This window comes from Trichomycterus rosablanca, chromosome 10, assembly GCF_030014385.1.
Source record: "Trichomycterus rosablanca isolate fTriRos1 chromosome 10, fTriRos1.hap1, whole genome shotgun sequence".
NCBI classification, from domain to species: domain Eukaryota; kingdom Metazoa; phylum Chordata; class Actinopteri; order Siluriformes; family Trichomycteridae; genus Trichomycterus; species Trichomycterus rosablanca.
The window spans coordinates 2,371,629-2,395,000 of NC_085997.1; the positions used below are offsets into that span (position 1 = coordinate 2,371,629).

The 23,372-nt window shown below is 41.2% G+C and overlaps 1 protein-coding gene across 1 annotated transcript in view; it reads left to right on the forward strand.

Moving 5' to 3' along the window:
• Window positions 1-331: 331 nt before the first annotated feature.
• Window positions 332-23,372, forward strand: part of si:zfos-911d5.4 (uncharacterized) — a 30,060-nt gene continuing 7,019 nt past the window's right edge. The window contains exons 1-6 of the mRNA XM_063003513.1: window positions 332-409; window positions 1,209-1,402; window positions 1,501-1,601; window positions 1,884-2,035; window positions 3,176-3,404; window positions 3,504-3,724. Coding sequence (XP_062859583.1) covers window positions 1,233-1,402; window positions 1,501-1,601; window positions 1,884-2,035; window positions 3,176-3,404; window positions 3,504-3,724 — 873 coding nt within the window. The 5' untranslated portion in view covers window positions 332-409; window positions 1,209-1,232. The remainder of the gene's footprint in view (window positions 410-1,208; window positions 1,403-1,500; window positions 1,602-1,883; window positions 2,036-3,175; window positions 3,405-3,503; window positions 3,725-23,372) is intronic.

Here is a 23,372-nt window from a genome sequence, read left to right on the forward strand (position 1 = left end):
TGTTTAGATTAGGCTACAGATGTTTAACCCCTGACTAGAGGTGTTTAGGTTAGGCTATACATGTTTAACCCCATGTTAGAGGTGTTCAGGTTAGGTTATAACCCTAAACTAAACGCCTCGGTGATCCAGTTAAGAATCACACAATTATCCAAGTTAATAAATGAATTTTATAATTCGATGATTTTAAGATCCGCGTGTAAAGGTGCGTGTTCAATCTGGCAACCCGGTGACGTCACGCCGCTCCACGCGGTCGCTTGTTTATGTTTTGTAGGACAGAGCGGTGTTGTGAAATCAGCTCTAGAGTTTCATCACTCACGTGTTTTTCTACATTTATAAACCGCTCTAGTTCTCTACACTCGGTCAGTAAACGTTTCTCTAACAGACGGACCGAATCTGATCGACATTCTGAGTAAGAAAATGTGTGTGTCTGTGGTGTCGCGGGGACGCGCTCTTTGTGTGCGCGCATCCTCTCAGTGTGTGTGATTTTTGTTGTTTATGATTGGGGGTCACTTACTTATTTGACCTCTGTTCACACGGTCACTTAATAGTGTATATATTATATTGTATTGTATTATATCATATTAATAATACTAACAATATTATTTATTATTGATACATAATATAGAGAAAATTATTTGAACACGTGACCATGCTCTTGTTGGACATCCCTCAAACAAATGGTACTAAAATAGTGTGACCTTTGTGATCTCTTCAGTTAGAACAACTGCCACTCATCTGAGAAGGCTCACAAGACTTTGAAGTATGTCTGTGGAAATTTGTGCCTTTTCAGTTAAAAGAGCATTTGTATGGCTGGCCACTAATGTTGGTCAAGAAAGCCTCACTTGATGTTCCATCTACATTGATGCCATTAAGCAGATGATCTGATTCAAGGCAACTTTTGTGCCTGAATACAATCCAAGCAATTAAGGGCCTTGTCTAGGGGCCTAACAGTTGCACCTTGGCAGTGGTGGGGCATGAACTGGCAACCTTCTGATCACTATTCCAGTAGTGATCCACTGAGCTATCACTGCCTATCAATAAACCTACTGGTACTGCCAGAGTACTCACATACAGTGACTAGAGCTGAGGATCAAACCTGGGTTCCCATCTGTCGTATGACACCCTGTAAATAATCCCTCACTCATAACTAGAATGGAGTCACATTTAATGTTTTTACATTCTTTTAATATATATCTGTATTTTAACAGGTGCAGATTTGCTATTCGTGAGGAATGTTCGAGTTCGGGAGCCGACTGACCCACATGTATTTGTCCTCGGGGTCTGGTGACCCCGGGAGCTGCCGAAAAAACAATGGCCCGTTAGCATCTTCTGCTGGTTTGGACCAGAGTATCAAAAGAGAGGAGAAGGTTCAGACTGTAAAGGAGTTTTTCCAGCATGTACGGTTAGTATGTCTGAAAATATTTTAGTTTCTGTCCCGACAGGCCCAAATTTGTAGGTTTTATATCATTCTAATTTTTCATTCATCATTCTAATACACAGCAAGCTTAGTGGGCTGAGGAAAGAAGACGTGCACTGTAACCTTCGAGTCCCGAATCAGTTTCAGACCTCCAGAGAGGAGATTAACCTCGTCATTGTAACAGGTAATGACCTGATCATATATGCTTATATCTGGACCTCACTTTGTGCATAGGGGCACGATCATGCTGGATCAGGAAAGGGCCTTCCCCAAACTGTCGCCATAAAGTATCAAAGGAATCATGTAATTGATTTCATGTGATTAATTTTATACACCTCTTAGCAATGGGTGTGGCTGAAACACCTCAGTAATTAAATAAACGCAATAACTAAATGAAGTGTCCACATACTTTTGGTGTGTATGTAGTATACGTTACATGTTTAGTGAGTGTATACACTGTGTTCAGGTGCTGGTGTTTACTGTATCGACGTAAAGCAATGGACGGGAACGGTTTCAGCTCAGGCTTCCAACACCTGGCACATCCAGGTTAAAGAGGAGGAGGAGAACTGCACCAACACATCCATCCAGCAGATCTCTGACCCCCTGCAGACCATCACGGTAATCCTACAAATACAACATTGATATTTATTTAAATAATCAACAACAACACACAGAAATGACCTGAATCCATTGGTATTGGAAGGTGTGTAAGAGACTGTGTTTTAGTATCCACTTACTTAAACTGCATTAAAAAAATCAGGAGGACCGCTTGTGCTGGGCGGGCTTCAGAGAAGATTCAATGTCACGGCTGCACCTGAGCAAAGAAGCTGTGGCAGCAATCACTTCTTTTCACCTGCCAGGGACGGGATCTCACAGAGTTCAGTATTGTGTGTGGAGAGCCACACATCGCTGTCCATGATCAGCCAGTTGTGTGTCTGTGTAGGCGCCCGTCTGGCTGAGAGCAGAGCTGAGATTCAAACTTGAGAGCTCGAGATCTCAACTCTGGTGGGCTAGCATGTTATACCACTGCGCCACCCGTGTGCCAGAAATTGCCCCTTGCGTCTGTACAGTGTCCAAGGAGGCCAGTTGCTCCAATGCGACTCCAAACCAGATCCTGGTGGTGTAATGTATGACTGCTTTGCACAGACAGGAACCTGCAGAAAGCAAAGCGGCAGCATGATTGTATAATCAAAACACAACATGTTGATTATTTGACAGTGTTAGAAGCTGTGATGTGGTTTGAGAGGGGAAAACTTCACGTTCAGACGCTCTTCATTCAAATGATGGAGTTATTACGGCAATTACGGTGTAAAAATATATAAAAATTTAAATTTGGGTCAGTGACATGAACCTGATGAGAGCGGCGCTTGTGCTGAGGTTGAGATAATGATGATGATTATGGTGATGGGTTTCCATGAGGGTTCTTTAACACGCTGGCGCACTTCTGCTGAGGTTAGCCGGGTTGTGTTTATGGTTTGGCTGCCTCCTGTCGTGGGTTTTTCGCAGGTCAGCTTATTTTATAAGTTTGTTTACTTTACTCAAATGAGGATTTGCACGGAGTGTGGGGATACACGAATTTCGTTATTTGATGCATATCGGCATACATGACGCGCCATATGATGCTATTCCTACACAAAAGGGGATGTACTTGTTGTGTCTACATACTTTTGGCCATGTAGTATGTAAATATAGGATATGTGTAGAGTAAATATAGGATAAATAGGCAAATACAGAACTAAGGAATGTCTGTCTGCGCAGATGAAGGCCAGAGATCTGTGCAGTCACGTGCAGCGTTGTGGCGTAAACATCAGACAGTCACTGTTCCTACCCAGAATCCTTTTCCTCTCACCACACTGTCACCTGGATGAAGAGCTGAGGAAGAGAAAGGAGTTGCTAGCCCACGATGAGGTGGAGGGGTTCCTGCGGGGTCTCAGAGAGGGTTACGTGACCTGGATCAGCGACTCTCTGACACCCTCATGGATCTCAGGTCAGAATTTTATTTACATTTTGACTACTGTCCTAATCTTTTTGGTAACAGGTTTGAATTTGTGATTATAAATCTTTATAATTGGGCTCTGATTGGCAGGTCATTTGTCCTTCAAGCAGCTGGGGGCGATCAGGAAGGTTTTGGGTGGGATGGGAACCTGGGACCTGGTGCAGCTGAACACCGGAGCCGAGCTGAAGGGGGATTTTCAGGGTTGCCAGCACCTCGCTGTAAACCGACAGGAAACTGACCTACTGGAGTTCAGCAGGGGGCAGAGCCCGGTTACTGACATGCTGTGGGCTCTGCTGGGACACACACCACAGGTCAGCACCCCAATCACACACACACTCGGTGCAAATAAAACATACTTAAAGTTTAACATTCATTCATTCACCCTGGTTGAGGTCAAAGTGAATCCGGTACCACCTGGACACAACAAGGGCAACATTTTCTGAACCAGGCTTCTATTCGTTGTTAGGGGTTACTCACGGACAATCCACAACCCTGCATGTTTCAGGAGGCGGAAAGAAACCCCACGACCTCTGTTGTTATTCCGTGCAGAGTTCTGAGGACCTGGGTTGCATCCAATTTCCTTCAGTAGCTGTCTGTGAGGAGTTTTGTATGTTCTCCTTGTGTCTGCTTGTTTCCGTCCACCGTCCAAAATGCAGCAGGAAGCTCAGACGCCCTAAATCGCTTCTAGACGTGAGTGAGCGAACATTTATGTGTGTATATGAATCTCTGTGATGGATGGGCACTCTGTCCAGGGTGTACACTATATGGCCAAAAGTATGTGGACACCTCGTGCACTGTGGGGCAGCTGAGTTTAAAAACATGAGCGGGCTCTGCATAGCAACATGAGATCTGAGGACCTGGGTTGCATCCAGTCTCTTTCAGTTGCTGTCTGTGAGGAGTTTTGTACGTTCTCCTTGTGCCTGCTTGTTTCCTTTCACCGTCCAAAACATGCAGCAGGTAGATCAGACGATCAGTAAGCGAGCATATACTGTATGTGCGTATATGATTCCCTGTGATGAATTGGCACCCTGTCCAGGGTATACACTATATGGCCAAAAGTATGTGGACACCTAACTCTAAGCATGTTGAACATCTCATTTTAAAACATGGGCATCACATTGCCCCACAATTCCGGCCAGGGATCCTATATGGAGTTAGGAGGGGTGTCCGTATACTTTTGGCTATGTGGTGTATCTCTTTTTGATTTTTATATAAATCCTACAAATTGTGTACAGCAAGCATTTCTGTTTGGTGGAATCGGTGAATGTGCTCACAATATCATAATGTTAGTGCTTCCATCATCCACACACACACACACACACACACACACACACACACACACACAGAGTGTGTATCAGTAAATAGCAGTGTGTGTGTGTGTGTGTGCAGCCGTAACAACAGAGAGGCCATTCATTACCCCCCTGTTTACACCAAATCAATAACAGCACTGCAGTCTGGACTGAAAAATGAGCTGCACAACAGCACACATTACACAGTGCAAATAAGGGGGCACAACACCTACTGCCCCCGCCCGCGGGTGACGGTGGTACAGAGGGAGAGAGAGCCGTGCCACACAAACGCCGATGTGATTTTTCTCTCCTTTTGTTTTCTCTGTCGAAGGAAACAAGACAAACGTGAGAAAATCTGTCCACCTGAAAGTATGATTTATTCATTCATTCATTTCCGACGTCACACAGAAACACGAATACACTCAATAGCTCACACCTAGGGGCAGTCGAAGCAGCCAATCAGGGCTGCCGAACATCTCGGTCCCCCGACCTGCTGTGCCGCATTCTGTGGGATTAGAAAGTATGTGGACGCCTGACCATGAGCTTGTTGACCTGCTGTTTGAAAAGTGCTTTCACAAGATTATGAAGTGTACCTGTTTAGGCTGTGGTGAAGGCCTGGCTCACAGTCGACATTCCGATTCATCCGAAAGGTGTTTAACAGGGTTGGGGTCAGGGTTCAGTGCAGGCCACTGTAGTTCCTGCACACCTAACTCATCAAACCATGTCTTTATCACAGGGTCATGGTGAGACAGGAAAGAACCTTACTCAAACTGAACCTGGTAGCCTAGCAGTTAAGGTAGCCTAGCAGTTCAAGTCCCACCTCTGCCAGGTTGTCACTGTTGGGCCCCTGAGCAAGGCCCTTAACCCTCAATTGCTTGGACAGTATGCTGTCCCACTACTGTAAGTCATTTTGGGGAAAAAAGCATCTGCTAAATGGTACTCAAAAAACTAGAATAAATTCATATTGAGAGACTTTTTTATTTTCACCAACCACTTTCTCTGGTCAGGGTCGCAGTGGGTCCAATTCTACCGGTAAGTAATAGCCTCCCAGGGTGCCAATCCATTGCTATCAAATAAATACAAATACAAAATATGACAAATGTTATAACAAGCTAAAACAGAACAATAGATTTTTAATTTGCAGCATATACCCAGAATATGAGACGAGCAATTCAGGGTCAAGGGCCTTGCTCAGGGGCCCACAGTGGCTACTTGGCGATGGTATGTATCACGAGTCCTTGTACTCTCATATTCACCGACAGGTGGCACTGCAATCAAATGATACTGAATCTAGAGGTCGACCTGATCTCGTCTCAGGCTGCTCACAGACACGTGTTCTGATTTTATTGCGTTTTAGATTTATAAGTTGGTCATTTATATATTGGCCATCAGTTTATTATTGTTGAAAGTTTCTCTCAGACGCACAGACGATGTTATTTTGTTGTTAGTTTGTTGAATGACTTGAGTAGGAATTGACTCCGGTCAGATCGACTACAGATCGACTTTCAGAATTGCATTTGGATCTTTTGGATGAATTCGAACCTTGACTGTGAACCAGACCTTCTAATCCAACAGTGCCTGGCTTTACAAATGCTCTTTTGACTGAAAAGGAGACTTATTGGAGGCTGTTAGTTACACAGGAGGGGAACTCCAAATTAATGTGAAAGATTTTGGAATGAGATGTCCAACAGGCTCATGATCAGGTGTCCAGATACTTTTGGCCATATGATGTATATAAGTAGAAGGAATCACTGCAAGGTGACATTTCTCTTTGTTTGGATTGTTCCAGCTATAGTAGTTATTATAGCTCAGATCAACAGACGTGAATGCAGGTTTATTTCTGTGCTTTATTATTTTATATGAAGTCTGAACACGGTCGATATTGAAATCCTGAGCGCTCGTGCGTTATTCACCGCCGAATATCTGTTTCTGTCGCTCAGCTAAGTGCCTCTCGTCTACCCCGTCTTCTCCGACGCTGCTGTTTTGGTTTTTTTTTCCCTTTCAGATCGCTCCCATTAACATTGCCATGCCGAACCGCCAATTACTCACTCAGCTCTGCCATTCAGCGCGGCTACAATCCGCTCGCTGCCTGCAAGATGCTCATTAGCCCAATCCAGTTAATTGTATAAGAAGATAATTGCATGTAAATGCCGGGCCTAAAAGCTGCCTTTCCAGCCTGCTCGCTGCTTCAATAGGCGCCTGGTTCTGGCCTTTCTGGGTAGTTTGCTTAACAGGAAGGCAATTAATTGATTCGGCTAATGAAGTAAAATACTCCAGGCGTGCTCTGTGCATGCAGAGTGGAGAGGATCAGCAACCGATTGCACTAAAAAGCAAATAAATAAATAAATAAACACACGGCCTGCTGAAGATGCACGTTAAATAGAGGCGATGCTAGAGAAAACTGGAAAATGGATTCATTTTAAATTATGATACAGAAAATTCTGTGTAGATAAAAAATAAATATAAATGAGAGATTAGAGAGATTTAACAAGAGTCAATATAAGTAAAGTCGACGTGAGTAGAGGATTGTGAGGGTATCGTAAGTAGAGTCGACTTGAATAGACTCACTGAAAATAGAGGCAATGTGAGTAAAGCTGACTGAAGTAGAGGGATGTGAGTATAGTTGACAGAAGTACTATGACGGGGTTATGTGAGAACGTGAATAGTGAGTAGAGACGGTGTAGGTAAATTCAACATGAATAAAAATAAAGTGAGATAAAGGAACGTGAGTAGAGACAACGTGAATAGAGGTACCTTTACTGAAGCAAGTAGAGGCAACGTGAGGACAGGCGACATGTATAGAAGTTAACATTACTAAAGGCAAGTCGATGTTAAAGTTGACTTGAGTAGAGGTGACGTGAGTATAGTTGACGGAAGTTAAGGCGATGGGATTAGGGGTGATGTGAGCAAAGGTACAGTGAGTCAACATGAGTAGTGAGTAGAGGCAGTGTAAGTAAAGTCAACATGAATAAAAATAAAGTGAGATAAAGGAACGTGAGTAGAGGCAATGTGAATAGAGGTGAAGTGGGATGAAGTGAAGCAAGTAGAGGCAATGTGAGTAGAGTCGATGTGTGTAGAGGTGATTGTTAGTAGAGGAAATTTAAGTAAAGTCAATGTTAATAAAGTTGATTTGAAATTATTTGAGGCGATGTGGTAGAGTCAACATGGAGGCAATGTAATTAATGTTGATTTAAGTAGAGGGATGTGAGAATAGTTGACGTAATTAAAGGAGATGTGACTAGGGGTGATATGAGTAAAGGTAAAGTGAGTCAACATGAATAGTGAGTAGAGGCAGTGTAAGTAAAGTCAACATAAATAAAAATAAAGAAAGATAAGGGAACGTGAGTAGAGACAATGGGAATAGAAGTAACATGGGATGAAGTGAAGTAAGTAGAGGCAATGTGAGGAGAGGCAACTTGAGATGAGGCGATGTGTATAGCAGTGAATGTTAGTAGAGACAATTTAAGTAAAGTCGATGTCAATAAGTTGACTTGAATAGAGGCGATGTGAGTAAAGTTGACATGAGTAGAGGCAGCGTAAGTACAGGTGATGTGTGTACAGGCCATGTAGGTACAGACCATGGGGCTCTGGGTGCAGTTTAATTTGGTCCATGTCAAACAGAAAAATACTTTGTGCCATGTTGACAGAGTGAAGTCAAGGCTAAGGACGGATAGGGGTCGGAGGTCAGAGACCCTCAGGAGACTCTCACCTTGCAGCCCAATCTGGACCAAAACATGTCAGACCGAGTGTTAGTTTTATTACCAAGTAAATGTGATGGATTTTCTGACAGTATTTGATAAACAAATCCAGTCTGAATAGTTTAATTCAGATTTAACATACTGAACATCCATTTTAGTAAATTTAATTTAGAATTTTAAATCAGTTTTGCTGAACCGTCCTGACTGTGGGACAGAAGAGCCGCTGATGTTCCTCTCACATAAAAAAAAAAGCAGATTGTAAGTCGACGAAGTCCGTCATGTTTCTCAGATGATCCGTATCGACTCTCTGCTCTAAAACAGCACTTTATAGACGTATGACATCTGCTTATCGGTCATCAGTGGCCCCGTGGGCCCTTTCTGCGCTCCGAGGGGACCCGCTGTGTTAAAATATCATCTGCTGTTTCTCAAGAAATATTTGTAAATCGAGGGCTGTGACATGGATCAGTGTTACACAGCAACATCGGCCATGTGTCACTTACAGAAACATGAACCCCGGTCCTGCAACCTCAGAGTCTGGGTAGCAGCTCTGTCTGAACATGACTGCTGGGATTCACTTCCATTCAGACAGAAGAGCAGTAGTATTAGTGGTAATAAATCTCAAACCATGGTGTAGGATCATAGTGGTAAGTCCTGTTTTATAGCAAATAATCCTAAACAGAGTAAGAATGTGAAGTAATCAAAAGTTATTGTTAATAATTAATAAAAACATTATATGAAAATTATTATGATTTAATTAATTATAATATTTTTATTATTATTACAATCAGGAGTGAGAAGATTATAGAATTTTCAGGCTGGGTCGTGGCTCACCACTCTGTACCAAACTTTATGAGAGAATCGTCACAAATAATTTAGACTTTTACCATCTACTGTACATAATATTGTGAAAAGATTCAGGTAATCTGAGGACGAGCCCGGAAACCACTTAAATGTATGTGACTGCATGAGAAGCCATCATGTTCCAGTTATAAATATAACCACATGGTTTGGGAGTACTTGGTAGTCTCATTAATTGGAAAGGAATGGAACACAGGGGGGTAAACACGCCCCTGTCACAAGTTTTTTTAAAGTGTGTCTCAGGCATACACTTGTATATGAATAAATATGTATATGTGAGGTGTGAAGTCGCTGGTTCCTGCGGTCGGAGCCGATTTTTTGGGGGGGCGCTGATGTAGCTCAGGACCGCGTCCCCTGTGGGTGCGTAAATAAATCCTACACGTGGGTAATAAATTGATGGTTTTATTAGAGGCTCTTTGTTATGTGAGATATGAAAGGTAAAAGAATACACCCCACCAGAAAGGAAACGCTGCACATTATCGATCGCGTCGCTCCGCTGCACTCCAGAGACGATCCATAATGCATTAAGTACTAGAACTCAGAAATGATGAGCCGCGCACCACCATCACACAGACGATCCGTCTCTTCTGTCTGCTGCCACGTCTCACATCAAAGCTTCTGGTGCAGCATTAAAGCTCATCATGTTCTAACAGCCTCATCCTGGTCATGGTCACAAAAGTTTTTGGACACCTGACCATGAGCTTGTTGGACGTCCAGTTTTAAAAACTAATGGTACTAAAACACACTGACCTGTATGTGATAATTCAGCTATGAGTATGAATATACACTGATCAGCCATAACATTAAAACCACCTCCTTGTTTCTACACTCACTGTCCATTTTATCAGCTCCACTTACCATATAGAAGCACTTTGTAGTTCTACAATTACTGACTGTAGTCCATCTGTTTCTCTACATACTTTTTGAACCTGCTTTCATGCTGTTCTTCAATGGTCAGGACCACCACAGAGCAGGTATTATTTAGGTGGTGGATCATTCTCAGCACTGCAGTGACACTGACATGGTGGTGGTGTGTTAGTGTGTGTTGTGCTGGTATGAGTGGATCAGACACAGCAGCGCTGCTGGAGTTTTTAAATACCTTGTCCACTCACTGTCCACTCTATTAGACACTCCTACCTAGTCGGTCCACCTTGTAGATGTAAAGTCAGAGACGATCGCTCATCTATTGCTGCTGTTTGAGTCGGTCATCTTCTAGACCTTCATCAGTGATCACAGGACGCTGCCCACGTGGCGCTGTCAGCTGGATATTTTTGGTTGGTGGACTGTTCTCAGTCCAGCAGTGACAGTGAGATGTTTAAAAACTCCAGCAGCGCTGCTGTGTCTGATCCACTCATACCAGCACGACACACACTAACACACCACCACCATGTCAGTGTCACTGCAGTGCTGAGAATGATCCACCACCTAAATAATACCTGCTCTGTGGTGGTCCTGACCATTAAAGAACAGCATGAAAGCAGGTTCAAAAAGTATGTAGAGAAACAGATGGACTACATTCAGTAATTGTAGAACTACAAAGTGCTTCTATATGGTAAGTGGAGCTGATAAAATGGACAGTGAGTGTAGAAACAAGGAGGTGGTTTTAATGTTATAACTGATAACTGTATATATAAGTATGTCTGTGGGGATTTGTGCCCATTCTGTCAAAGGAGTGTTTGTATCACTGGGCATTGATTCACAGGAATTTAGCATGTTCCATTCATATCATTGTAGTTTGACCCTAGACATCTGGTTTCGTCTTACCTACCAAACATAGTCCAGTAGGTGGATTGGCTGATCTTAATTGCTCATAAACGATATGGACAAAAGTATCGGGACATGCACGACATTTGCTAACAGGTATAATAAATTAATCCTATAAAAGAGATGATATGACTTAAACTTTTCAGCAACGGTTTAGGGAAGGCCCTTCCTGTTCCAGCACAAAGTAAGTCTATAAAGACACGAGACTAAACCAGGCTAAACATCAGAGTTTTATATAATCATATATTATATAATATATATAATTTTTGGAGTGTGCTGCAGGCATCAAATTCTAAACATGTTTATATTTACAAGCAACAACCTTGTAAATCTTTTCTTTCTACTCCAGTCAGTTAAATCAGCTGCTTGTATTCATCCTGCCCTCTTACCAACTCCTTCATTATGCCGAGTGTTCAGCGGGGCTCTTCAGGGGCCGATCAGGGTCTCTGTGCTGTAAGAAGCAGCTGCTCTCCACGGAGAGTCGAGTGCAGGACGGACGCCCGCTCGCTCCCCGCAGGAAGAAAAATGGCTTCGATTCACGGTCCACGAAGACAAAACACCCATGATGCACCCGAGTGAGTGAGAGGAGAGCGAGCGTCGGCAGCAGATGGTAACAGGTTGCGGATATTCAGGGTTAAACGTACGGCGGTGGGAAAGCGCGGCGCGTTAAAGTTGAAGTGAATCTTAATGCGGCCGCCGTGTGCGCTCGATAATCCGCACGTTTGGTTTATTTAATGCGCTTAGCTGGAGGGTGCGGCGTTTAAAGCGGCTGTGAAATGGTGAGATACGTCAACCATAGAAGAACAATGAAGAACGATCATGAACGTGTAAACAAGCAGTGTGGAGAACATTAAGAAACTGGACTGTTTTGCATTTGCATTTCCTTCTAAAATAGGGTGCAGCAACCTGAGCATGAGCTTGTTGGACATTTTGTTCCAGAAACGTTGGCTTTGACCCCCCTGTCTGCCCACTCCCCGCTATAACAGTCTTCTGGAAAGGTATTCCATAGTGTTTGGACTGTCTTTGGGAATTTGCTCTTTCAGTCAAAATGGCATTTGTGAGGACAGGAACTGTTGTTGTACTAGAAGGCCTGGCTCACAATCAGGGTTCCAATTCATCTTTAAAATATTCTTTGTGTTTGAGGTCAGGGCGGTTTGTGTCTCGTCCTTTCTCGGATCCTTTTCTGTAGACACTCAGCACGGCTGCTTGGGACATTGCTTACCAGTCGTCTAGCCATAACGGTCTGGTCCTGATCAAAGTCTCTCAGGTCTTTATGCTGATCAATGAACAATAAGAAACTACCATCAGCCCAAAATGTAATAAATCCCTCACCCTCACGTGCACCGTGCGTACCAAAAGGTTTGGCTCATCAGTGTATTTTTGGCCATATGGTGTGTGATCAGGGTTGCCAGGAAAAAACCTTTAGCCTGAAGTATATTATCAACAAAAGCTCTGTAACATAATATATAAGTAGCTCACTAAAAATTTTCCAATATTAATAATACTATAAACAAATGAAATAATCGTTAGTTAACAATGTGTGTGTCAACTCAAGAATTAGGTGGGGCGCTCTGGTTGATCAGCAGACTTGTATGCAGGCCGGCCGCCAAAAGTTTGAACTCTCAAGTTTGCGATCTTAGTGATTACGATCAGGTGTGTCTGAGGGAGGGAAGGACAGATTGGGTTTGTCCTCACTGCCGCTGCAACAGCGACTCCTGCTGTTTGTGTGAGATAGCAGCTCAAATAGTAGAGGATACACAAAAAGCACAGCCTGACACGACTGAATCCACCGCTGGCTGGTGTAAAAAAAAAAGTGGCTGACAATTTTGCTAACAGGTATAATAAATTAATCCTATAAAAGAAATTATATGACTTAAACTTTGCATCAACAGTTTAGGGAAGGCCCTTCCTGTTCCAGCATGACAGTGCACAAAGTAAATCTATAAAGACACGAGACGAAACCAGGCTAAACATCAGAGTTTTATATAAGCATATATTATATAATATATATAATTTTTGGAGTGTGCTGCAGGCATCAAATTCTAAACATGTTTATATTTACAAGCAACAACCTTGTAAATCTTTTCTTTCTACTCCAGTCAGTTAAATCAGCTGCTTGTATTCATCCTGCTGACAATTTTTCCAAGAGTCGTAGGGAGCGGGTGCTAGTTTGTGGCTCTTCTAGGCCGGTGTTCTAGGCCCTTCTAGGACAGCACAAGCAGAAGTAAAAGGGAGCCCAAAAACAGACGTCTGTTTATTAATGTCTGGCTGTCTAATCCGGCCCTCCGTTAGTGTAATAATTAAGACGTTCTAATCAACCCAAGCTGTAAATGAACCTGCCCACAGAGAACAGAGAAGTGTATTTAACCCCCACGAGTGTCTGTGCTTGTGTTTGAAGCAAAGAAACGTCAGTAATTGTTAATGGCTGCTGTCTGAAGGCTCCGTTCATCCGATGTTTGTGGGCTCAGTGGTCTGGTTCTGTTATTCCACTGGTGGTCAGATACACAGATGCAGGATTCATGTGTGTGTGAGCCGCTGCTTTATATTGTTAGCATGATTGCTGCGTAATTGACAGCTCGCCATGTCGGGGGAATCATGTGATTTCTCACAGTGGACGTCATGAGGGAGGAAAACGTGAGAGCTTGCCGGAAACCGTCTGCTTAACGAACGCTAACGAGTTTGTTATATCTCCACAGTGTGTGTGTGTGTGTGTGTGTGTGTTGGACCACTTTTCATTTTGATGGGTGATTTGTTCTAACTGGGGCGTCACGATGGGTCGGTGTGTATCACTGTCGCCTCACAGCAGGAAGGTCCTGGGTTCGATTCCCCGATGGGGCGGTTTGGGTCCTTTCTCTGTGGAGTTTGCATGTTCTCCCCGTGCCTGTGTGTCCATGACTGTGTTTGATATTAACCTTGTGAACTGATGAATCTTGTGTAAGCAGTAACTGCCTGTTCTGTCATGAAGTGTGTAAAACATGACGTTACAGTCCTAATAAATAATAAATAAATTAATAATTAACATTGCTCCCATATGCTGGTCATGTAGTTTCTAGTCTTGGCCTTTTGGAGTCTTCTTGACCCTATTGTAGGTCATTCTGACCAATTATTTCTGACCTCTTGACGCTCGTTGAATGCTCTTAGCTTCTTTCCCTGCACTAACAAGCACGTCTGTTTGTTCAGGCGTCCTGATGTGCAGGAAGCTGAGCATCCGTCAGTTTCCACAGATACATTTCGAGATACATTTCATAATTGAACCAGACGCAGGTTCTTGAATGCTAATTTGACGGCGACTTGCGTTCCTCTTGTATTGCTTAGCACCCAGAGAGGCGAGAAAGAGGCGAGAGCGTTCGGTGCGAACAAAGCTGGACAAAAGGCGAAGGAGAGATCAGGCTTAATGAATAGCATCACATAAAAAGAGCAGAGCAAACGTAACCGCTAATAGCGTCGTGTTTTCCTCTGCTTTAAATTCGTCAGGATGAAGGAAGCTGAGAAACGTTCGTGCCACCTTTTGTATGGTACAGATGTCGTTTCATGGGCTCAAAACGAGCTGAGATTTCTGCGTGCACAGAATTGGTTTTCCAAACTCAGTTACCCGTCGTGTTTTTAGCTGCTTTAGACTTCGACAGTTTGGACATTTTGACTAAGCGATTGCTAACTGAATTGCCGGAGGATTGCTAGGAAGCCTCATAGTGCAGATTAACCAGTAAATGTGCGGCACTTGAACGCTACACGGATGAAAATTGTTCAGTCACTAAACACAAACATTACATTTGGAATTTCACAGCAAAGTGCAGATTACACAGGAAACGAGTGACACATTTAGCTCGACATTTAGATCTTCTGTTGGTCCATAATTATGAAGGTTAATACTCAGGTGTCCACATATATTTGACCCCGCTCTACACTTTTAATAATCCACAATGACAAAAATTGGGACAAAACATAGTTGTGGTTTAAATTCTTTACTGGATCTCGTCTTACGCCGACATCTGATCTTCTGGCATGAACGAATCGTCATTAATTCTGGCATGCTCGAACCCCGGCTCGGTGAGTATCGGTGTTAGACGGCAGACGTCTGGCCTCGTGCTGGTACATATCCGTCGAATATGAGACCGACACAACAGCTATTTGTCTGCAATCAGAGAAAACCTCAGCAAATCGGGTACACAGAGGTAAGAAGTGACAAGATAGAAACGGACCAAGTTCAGAGGTGGTTTATGGGTATCACCTACCTGTTAAGGTCAATCAGATGTTCAGAGCTTTTGCTGTATTAATTATTATCAGTATTAATATTATTAAAGGTTTGAGGTGTAAACGCTGACTGTATTACAGATGCAGCAGACTGATCTCGGATCAGATAATCCAGTCGCCTCAGGTGAATTCCGCTTCAACTCAGATCAGCGCCAAACAGATATGATGAAGTCGGCCACGGGTTCGGTGTACGATACGCCTCCGCTCCGTCCCCAGTACTGATTTCACTTAGAGCTTAATGAGCTACTGTGTTTCAGACAGTGTTTACATTGATGTGAAAGAGTGATCGATTCCCCTCTGTCTCCCCCTGTTACGTTTGTCAATTTTAAATCGTCAACGACAAAAATAAGTCATCGTTTAATTTATTTAAGTATTCAACAGCCATATAACCACATATAACCCTTCTGAAAAATTGACCGCCCATTCGTTTCTTAATCATTCATTTATTCATTCATTGTCTTTTTTCCACCGGTTTCACAGATTGGCACTGAGTCTGATTTACTGGGTGAGACTGGTCACCAGTCCATCACACTCACACACAATTTAGTATCGACCATTAACCTGACTGCACGTCTTTGGATAGTCGGGGGAAACCAGAGCACCTGGAGGAAACCCACACAGACACAACATGCAAACTCTATACAGAAAGGACCCGGACCACCCCACCTGGGAATCGAACCCAGGACCTTTTTGCTGTGAAGTGACAGGGCTGCCCACAGAGCATGAATCCCATACATCCCTGTAGAATATAAATTACATACTGTTAGATTTTACTATTTACGATCTAGGACAATTCTAAAATATATATATGGAGAGTCACTGTCACAGAATCATGCCCCTCTGCCTAGCCAAATATGGCCAGCAGAGAGGACAGAGATGCACAAATGATTGAACCAACATGGTTCGGTTACAGAACCATGCCCCTCTGCCTTGCCAAATATGGCCAGCAGAGAGGGCGGAGATGCACAGATCATAGAACCAACCAGTGTTGGTTCCTCTTAACTGACCATCACCTGCGCCTCAGGTGGAAACCTGCTTTTCCTTTAAAGCTGTGACGCCAGGCTTGGTCCGGTCCAGTTTTCTGCTGGTGTGTGATGCCAGCTGTTTCTAAGGCTCTCAGACTCCACCAAATCATCATCATCATCATCAAATCTTTTGGTTAATTGTTCCATGGGTGGACAAATCTGAATTGCTTTGGGGAGGTGGGATAACAAGGGTCTCATTGTGTCTGATGTAAAGCAAATTTATTAGGACCTGGAAGACTTGTCGTTTTCGAGGGAAAGAAGAATTTACTTGAACCAGCATTGTTTTCAAGAGACGCTCTTGTCGTTTGGCTTGAATTTCTGTAACGTGATCGGAGACAGCAGGGCTTCCTGCTAAATCTTTACAAAATGATCAATTACACTGTCTGCAAATCAGGGTGAGTCCGTCTTCACCGACTCCGCCAGGCATTCGAGCCAGAACTGTGTTTGAACCTTGATCTAAGCCCAGACGAGCGTCCCGATGCCAACACGCCGCAACCCGAGAAGATATAATAACGTCTGAGTTATTCTGTCATGCGCCCATGGAACACGTGTAACATGTACCTGACGTATTTACCCTCGTCCGGGGATCTGAGCGAACATGTTAGCTTGTTGGGATAAGTCAAGAGGAGGGGAATTTTCAGAACTACATCTACTGTAAACAACAGCACACAAGACGATCGCTTAGCCACAGGATTGCTGCGGAGAAATGTAAACACGATGCCGACCCGTCTGTGGAAATGCCGTCTGGTCGTGAGGAACTCGAGGGGACTTGTGTGTGTGGTCTGTTGAGGGATTTCTCAGACAGATACGTCTAATATATCAGACAAAACCCCTCAAAACCAAAAAAGTCTGCCAGTTTACCCAGAAGTGAGACGTGGTGTCGAGTATCCAGTATACGATGGGTTGAATGGGGTACAGCACTGGTGGCATCTCCATCCACCTGTCTGTGTATGGACGTAGCCAATTAGGACATCAGGGGATGAGGGTAATTCCAGCGTGTACAGTTGCTCAACTGTTTATGTAGTTGTTAGTCTGGATTGGCCGTATGTTTTTCTTCCAGTTCTACCAGTTTGCTCAGCATGTTTACACATGAGCTCCACCACCTATGAACGTGGCACATTGTTGGAACTAAAAACGTCCTGCTGAAACACCTGATTTCAATATTTAGGGTGGTGTCTACATACTTTTGGTTATATAGTGTTGTAACATTTGCACTTGATAAAATGCACAAAGAAACAAATGATGTAAGAACTCAATATACAAGACACGTCAGCCAGCCGGTACAAAAGGACTCAAGGGCCTAGTATCGGCACTTGGAGAACGCCAATAGCTCACAATGTTCTTTGTCACCCGATATGAGAAACGATACGTCCTGTCCTTCCTGGAACAGCACAAAGTCTCTCTAAGCTTCTCTATAATAAGTACAAGTAGTCGTAAGTGTCTTTTTTTCGGACCGCTCCCTCGAGTGTTTCCATTAAGCGGTGACATCTCCTCTTGACGGCCGTCTGGGTAAAAGCTGTATCGTCTTTTCTCCCGCCCTCCTCAGGGACACGGCTCTGTCCGTCTCGCTCCGGTGTTTTCGGGTACAGCACCCCAGGCCGGATCACAGGAGTCTCACGACCGAGAGGGCCGAGAGCTCAGTTAACCGCCTCGGTTCCCTAAACCAGGAGCGCAAAAATGACATCACTTTTCACATTTCAACGGCTGTCCTCTGGTCATAAATCTCCCCGCAGGTTTCCCTCGTTCTCACCTCGGACTCACCTGGCCTGGAGTGACGCGCCCGTGCATCAAAAGACACCACGCTTTTGTTCGACGTTCATTCAGATCCAGGCAGATAAGGAAGACTATACGCTTTCTCCCGACGTGTCTGGTTTTCTGTCGTTTGCCCGAGGCGGGATGAGGTGCTTGTGAATATACAGGTTGCAGACGGGCGTGTTGGGCTTTATGACTTTAATTTTAACAAATTAATGCAAAAAATTTAAAATACACAAGAGTCTAGTAGTAACACTTGAGGAATGCGTACAGTCTTCTATGTCAAAAATACATTAACGTTAAAAATTTACATTTATGCAAGAGCCTAGTAGTAACCCTTGAGGAATGCCAATAACTTACAGTCCTACTATGACATCTAATTCTAAAACCATGGGCCTTGATATAGAGACCTGATCAAAGAGCTGTGTGTTCAATGGGACAGAGACATAGTCATGTTGGAACAGGAAAGGGCATTCCCCAAACTGTTGCCACAAAGTTAAAAGCAGTTTTCTTTTTTTGTTTAATGTGTGTTCATCTTCCTCCAGTCTTTTATCAGTGAACAATTTTATATTTATAATACAGTAATAATAATAATACAAATAATAACAATAATAATAAATAATAATTAAAAAATAAAAACAATAATAATAATAAATAATAATAACAATAATAATAAAAATAACAATAATAATAATAAAAATTACAAACAATATAACTAATAAAACATAATAACAATAATAATAATAAAAAATAATAATAATAATAGCAACAAGAATAATAATACCAATAATAATATAAAATAATAATAGTAATAATATAAATAATAATACCAGTAGTCATTTTTATAATTATAATAATATTATTTTAATAATAATACCAATAATAATAAAAAATTAATAGTAATAATAATTATAATACCAACCCCAATAATAATAATATCAATAATAATTGTAATAGAATGAAATAATAAAATAATAATATTAATTCTAGATAAAATAATAAAACATGAAAAATGTATTTGTAGACCAATAATACTTACAACACCTTATTAAATGTCCAACAATTAAGGTGTCCACATATTTTTGGCAGGAGGATGTGGGGACGATTTTATCAGATGCTTTTCTTTATTAGGGTAAGAGCTATATAAAATCCTTATGTTGAATAAAAAGTTGTGGCAACAGTTTGGGCAAGGCCTGTTTCTGTTCCACCGTGACTGTGGACTTACTGTGACTGAACACCTACAGGATTTATTAGTTGTAAGCCAACATCACTGGCTGATTTTGGATCTGATGTCCAGAAAGCTCAGATTAGACATACATTTTGGGACTATTTGAGGTGCGTTTTAAGCTGAGACTAAACGTGTGTGTAGGTTTTCGTCTGGGTTGTGAGAGTGAAGTTAGAGGTGTGTGTGTGTTTTTTAGTCTGTCTTGTTTGAGACAGGGCAGAACAAAAGAATCAGACGGTGTGGGTTTACTACGAGTTCATCTGAAATTCTGCACCTGTAGCTCTAGGTAACACGCCCTTCATACCTGATAAAATAATTCGATACTTGAGTATATATATACAGTATATATCTGTGAGTATACAATTACTGCGATCAAACTTTATAAATAGAGGAAGTGTCCACATACTTTTGGCCATATAGTCATGCAGCCCAGTTGCTACAAATACATGTATAAGCTCAATATCAATGCCCCTTTTAAATTAATTAATGGCCAAATTGGATGTCCAACAATTCAGGTGTCCATATATTTTTGGCAGGAGGATGCGAGGACGTTTCTATCAGATGCTTTTCTTTATTAGGGTGAAGGTGTAGAGGAGACGTGATAATAATAATGTAATAATAATAATAGTAATAAGAATAATCATATAAATAATAAGAATAAATAATAACAATAATAATAATAATACAGTATAAATAATAATAATAATATAAATAATAATAGTAACAATAATAATACCAGTAGTATTTTGTATAATAATAATAATAATATTAATAATAATAATAATAACAATAAAAATAGCAACAAGAATAATACCAATAATTATATAAAATAATTATAATAACAATATAAATAATAAGAATTATAATACAGTGATAATAATAAAAATAATACCACTAATAATATAAAATATAAAATACTTATAACAACAGTAATATAAATAATAATAACAATAATACAGATAATATTAATAATAATACCAATAATAATAGTAATGTTGATGATGATAATAATAATACCATTCATAATAATAGCAGTATTCATTATTTTAATAATTTATTATTTATAATAATATTAATAATAATGATGTTAATAGTAGTAGTAATTTTTATAATTACAATATTATTATTAGAAATTATAATGCCAACCCTAATAATGCTAATAATAATAATATCAATAATAATCGTAATAGGTAAAATAATATTATTAATGTTAGATAAAATAATAATACACATAAAAAAATTATTTGTAGACCATTAATATTTAAAACACCTTATTAAATTGGATGTCCAACAATTAAGATGTCCATATACTTTAGTTTATTAGGGTAAAGGTGTAGAGGAGACGTGTTAAAGTTATTCATTAAAATAAAAACTCTGATTGTTGATGAGGACGAGCGATAGTGCCACACCTGTACAGGAAGAGAAAGGTGTTCCACTTCACTCCTGTTTTTTTTCAGCTCTGAGCAGCTTGTGTAGAAGCGTAAGAGTCACGTCAATAATCATTTCCATCCATTCACGCCGTGTTTCCTTTATTCCGCTCCATTTTAAGCGCAGTTACCACCGGAGGTTAAAATATGGAGGCCACTTCTTGCAGCTGAACGGCTGCGGCCTTTTCTGCCTAAACTCGAGAGCGCAATTTATGGCTGATTTAATTTGCCTCTTCGCAAACATTCCTAATGACATTAGCCCCCATGCATGCACCGACTGCCTGCGTCTTATTCCATTAACCCCCCAAATCAGGTTTAAAGACCATATTGATGCCGGGCATTATTAAGGGTGATTATCAAAACAACAGACAATGGGCCAAAGTGTCCGCTAACCAGTTTATGTGTAATTTCACTGAGCTACAGCAGATGGTGGAGGCAGTAAATTACAGCCTGATGCTTCTGCTGCCGCTGCTGCTGCCGCTGCCGCTGCCCCTGTGGAGAACTGTACTTCAACTCTAATGTGGAAATGCAGCCGGCCAAAGATAAGCAGCACCCACCAAAAATGGTTTCCTCCTAATTGAGGGAACAGAATGAGAGCGAGGGGGACAGGTGTGACCGAAAGTGCACAGAAAAAAACACACACTCACAGAAAGGAAAAATGATTTAGCTTCAGAAAAGAGTCACTTTTATTAAATAATAATAATAATAAAAATAATAATAAAAACAAAAAATAATAATAAAGTAATAACAATAATATAATTACAATGACAACAATAATAACAGAAATATGTATATATAATAAAAAGTAGTAGCAACAATAATAATACTAGTAATAATTTTTATAATTAAATAATAATAATAATAACAGTAATAATATTAACAATAATTAAAGATAATAATAACACTAACAATAATAATAATAATAGCAGTATTATTTTAATAAATTATTATTTATAATAATAACAGTAATAATATAAACAGTATTAATTTTAAATAAGTTATTATTTATAATAATAATAATAACAATGATTATTATAATAGTAGTAGTAATTTTTATATTTATTTTTATATTATTATTAATAATAATAATAGTAATTTATATATGTATTATAATTTACATAATTATATAATAATAATAATACCAACCCCAATAATATTATTTAAAATAATAATATTAATGCTAAATAAAATAATAATACATGTAAAAATAATTTTATTTGTAGGCCACTGATATTTTAAAAATATTTAAATTTAAAACAATTTAATTAAGTCAAGGCAAGTTACAAACAACAAACAACAAATGATCAGCCAACTGTTACCATGTGTTTACATCTAAACTCAGTGGTGATGATCACATGCCAGCTTTGTTTAATGTTTATCTGTGAATATCAATGCTAATCACATAGTGAGCAAGGATTAGGGCACAAATTTCCATAGACACATTCCACAAATAGACGCAAATTCATATTAACACTCAAGGTTTTGGATCGTGTGTCCACGTACTTTTAGCCACATAGTTCATATGCAGTCCTGTCAGGTTGAGGATGATGATTTTTTTAACAGAAAAGACGGATCTGAGTCCAGTCCAGGATCCAGGCGGCTCTCGGCGTGCTCAGCATCTCTGCGGCAAACTGAATTAGTGCCATTAAATCCAAAATGAACTGCTTATCATGTCTATTATCTGTTTAGTTTGATTTACGGGGTGCGACGGGTGCGGTTAAAAGCAAGCCGGCTACAGGCTGGAGTCGCGGCTTCCGATGGAAAAGGCCGAGCACCTGCTGGTACCCGCTGCCTCGCCTTTGTTTACGTGTTTATCTCCTCCTCGAGTGTTTGGAGTGGAGCGATTTCCTCTGTTTGCATTTTATTTACATCTGGAACGCTGATTTATCTTTGTAGTTTCTTTATCCCTGGCAGCTATTAATAATCAATCAGGTGCTTGTGAGCGACCGTTCCACGTCTGCTCCCGGGTTTTGTTTTGTATCATTAGCCGCGTCTGAATGGAAACTTTAATGGAAAGTCTAAGTGGCGCGATTGCTAATTGCAGGCTTTCTCACCGCCGCTTTTCTTTTCCTGTTGTTTATATCAATTATTAGCAGAGCTGCAGGCTCGGCGCGGGCCTTGTCTCTTAAGCGGCCGTTTGTTTTAGCCTCTCTCGGTGCAGGATACCATCAATAGGCACTAAAGAAAGATCAATAAGCGTTCGTTTATCCAGTCGGGCCGGTCGTCGCAGCTCAGCCACTTAATTATACGCGCCGAGCGGCGTTTGCTTTAATTGGGCCGAATCAAAGCGCTGAAGTGGATGGAGTGGACGGATTTGCATATCTGTCAGCGAGTCAGAACCGGCGATTGGCCCGCTTTGCATAATGAAGCTGGAATTTGCAAGTCATGCGTCTGGAAACGGGGGTGAAATGAATGAAGAGCTTTTGTCAAGTTTCTGGGGGTTCGTTTGTGGTGAGCGTTAACACAATGGAACCAGGACTATACGATGACTGAATGGTTTGGCGTGTCCCATTACTTTTGTGCAAACCTTTAGACTGGAGTTTCAGAGATATACTGGTCAAAATTACAGATCCAGCAACCAGGTGATCTTTGTTGTTTAGGCTTGTGGCACGGCCTTAATTCCTTTATATGGGCAAAAGTATTTGGTCACCTGACCATGAGTTTGGTGCA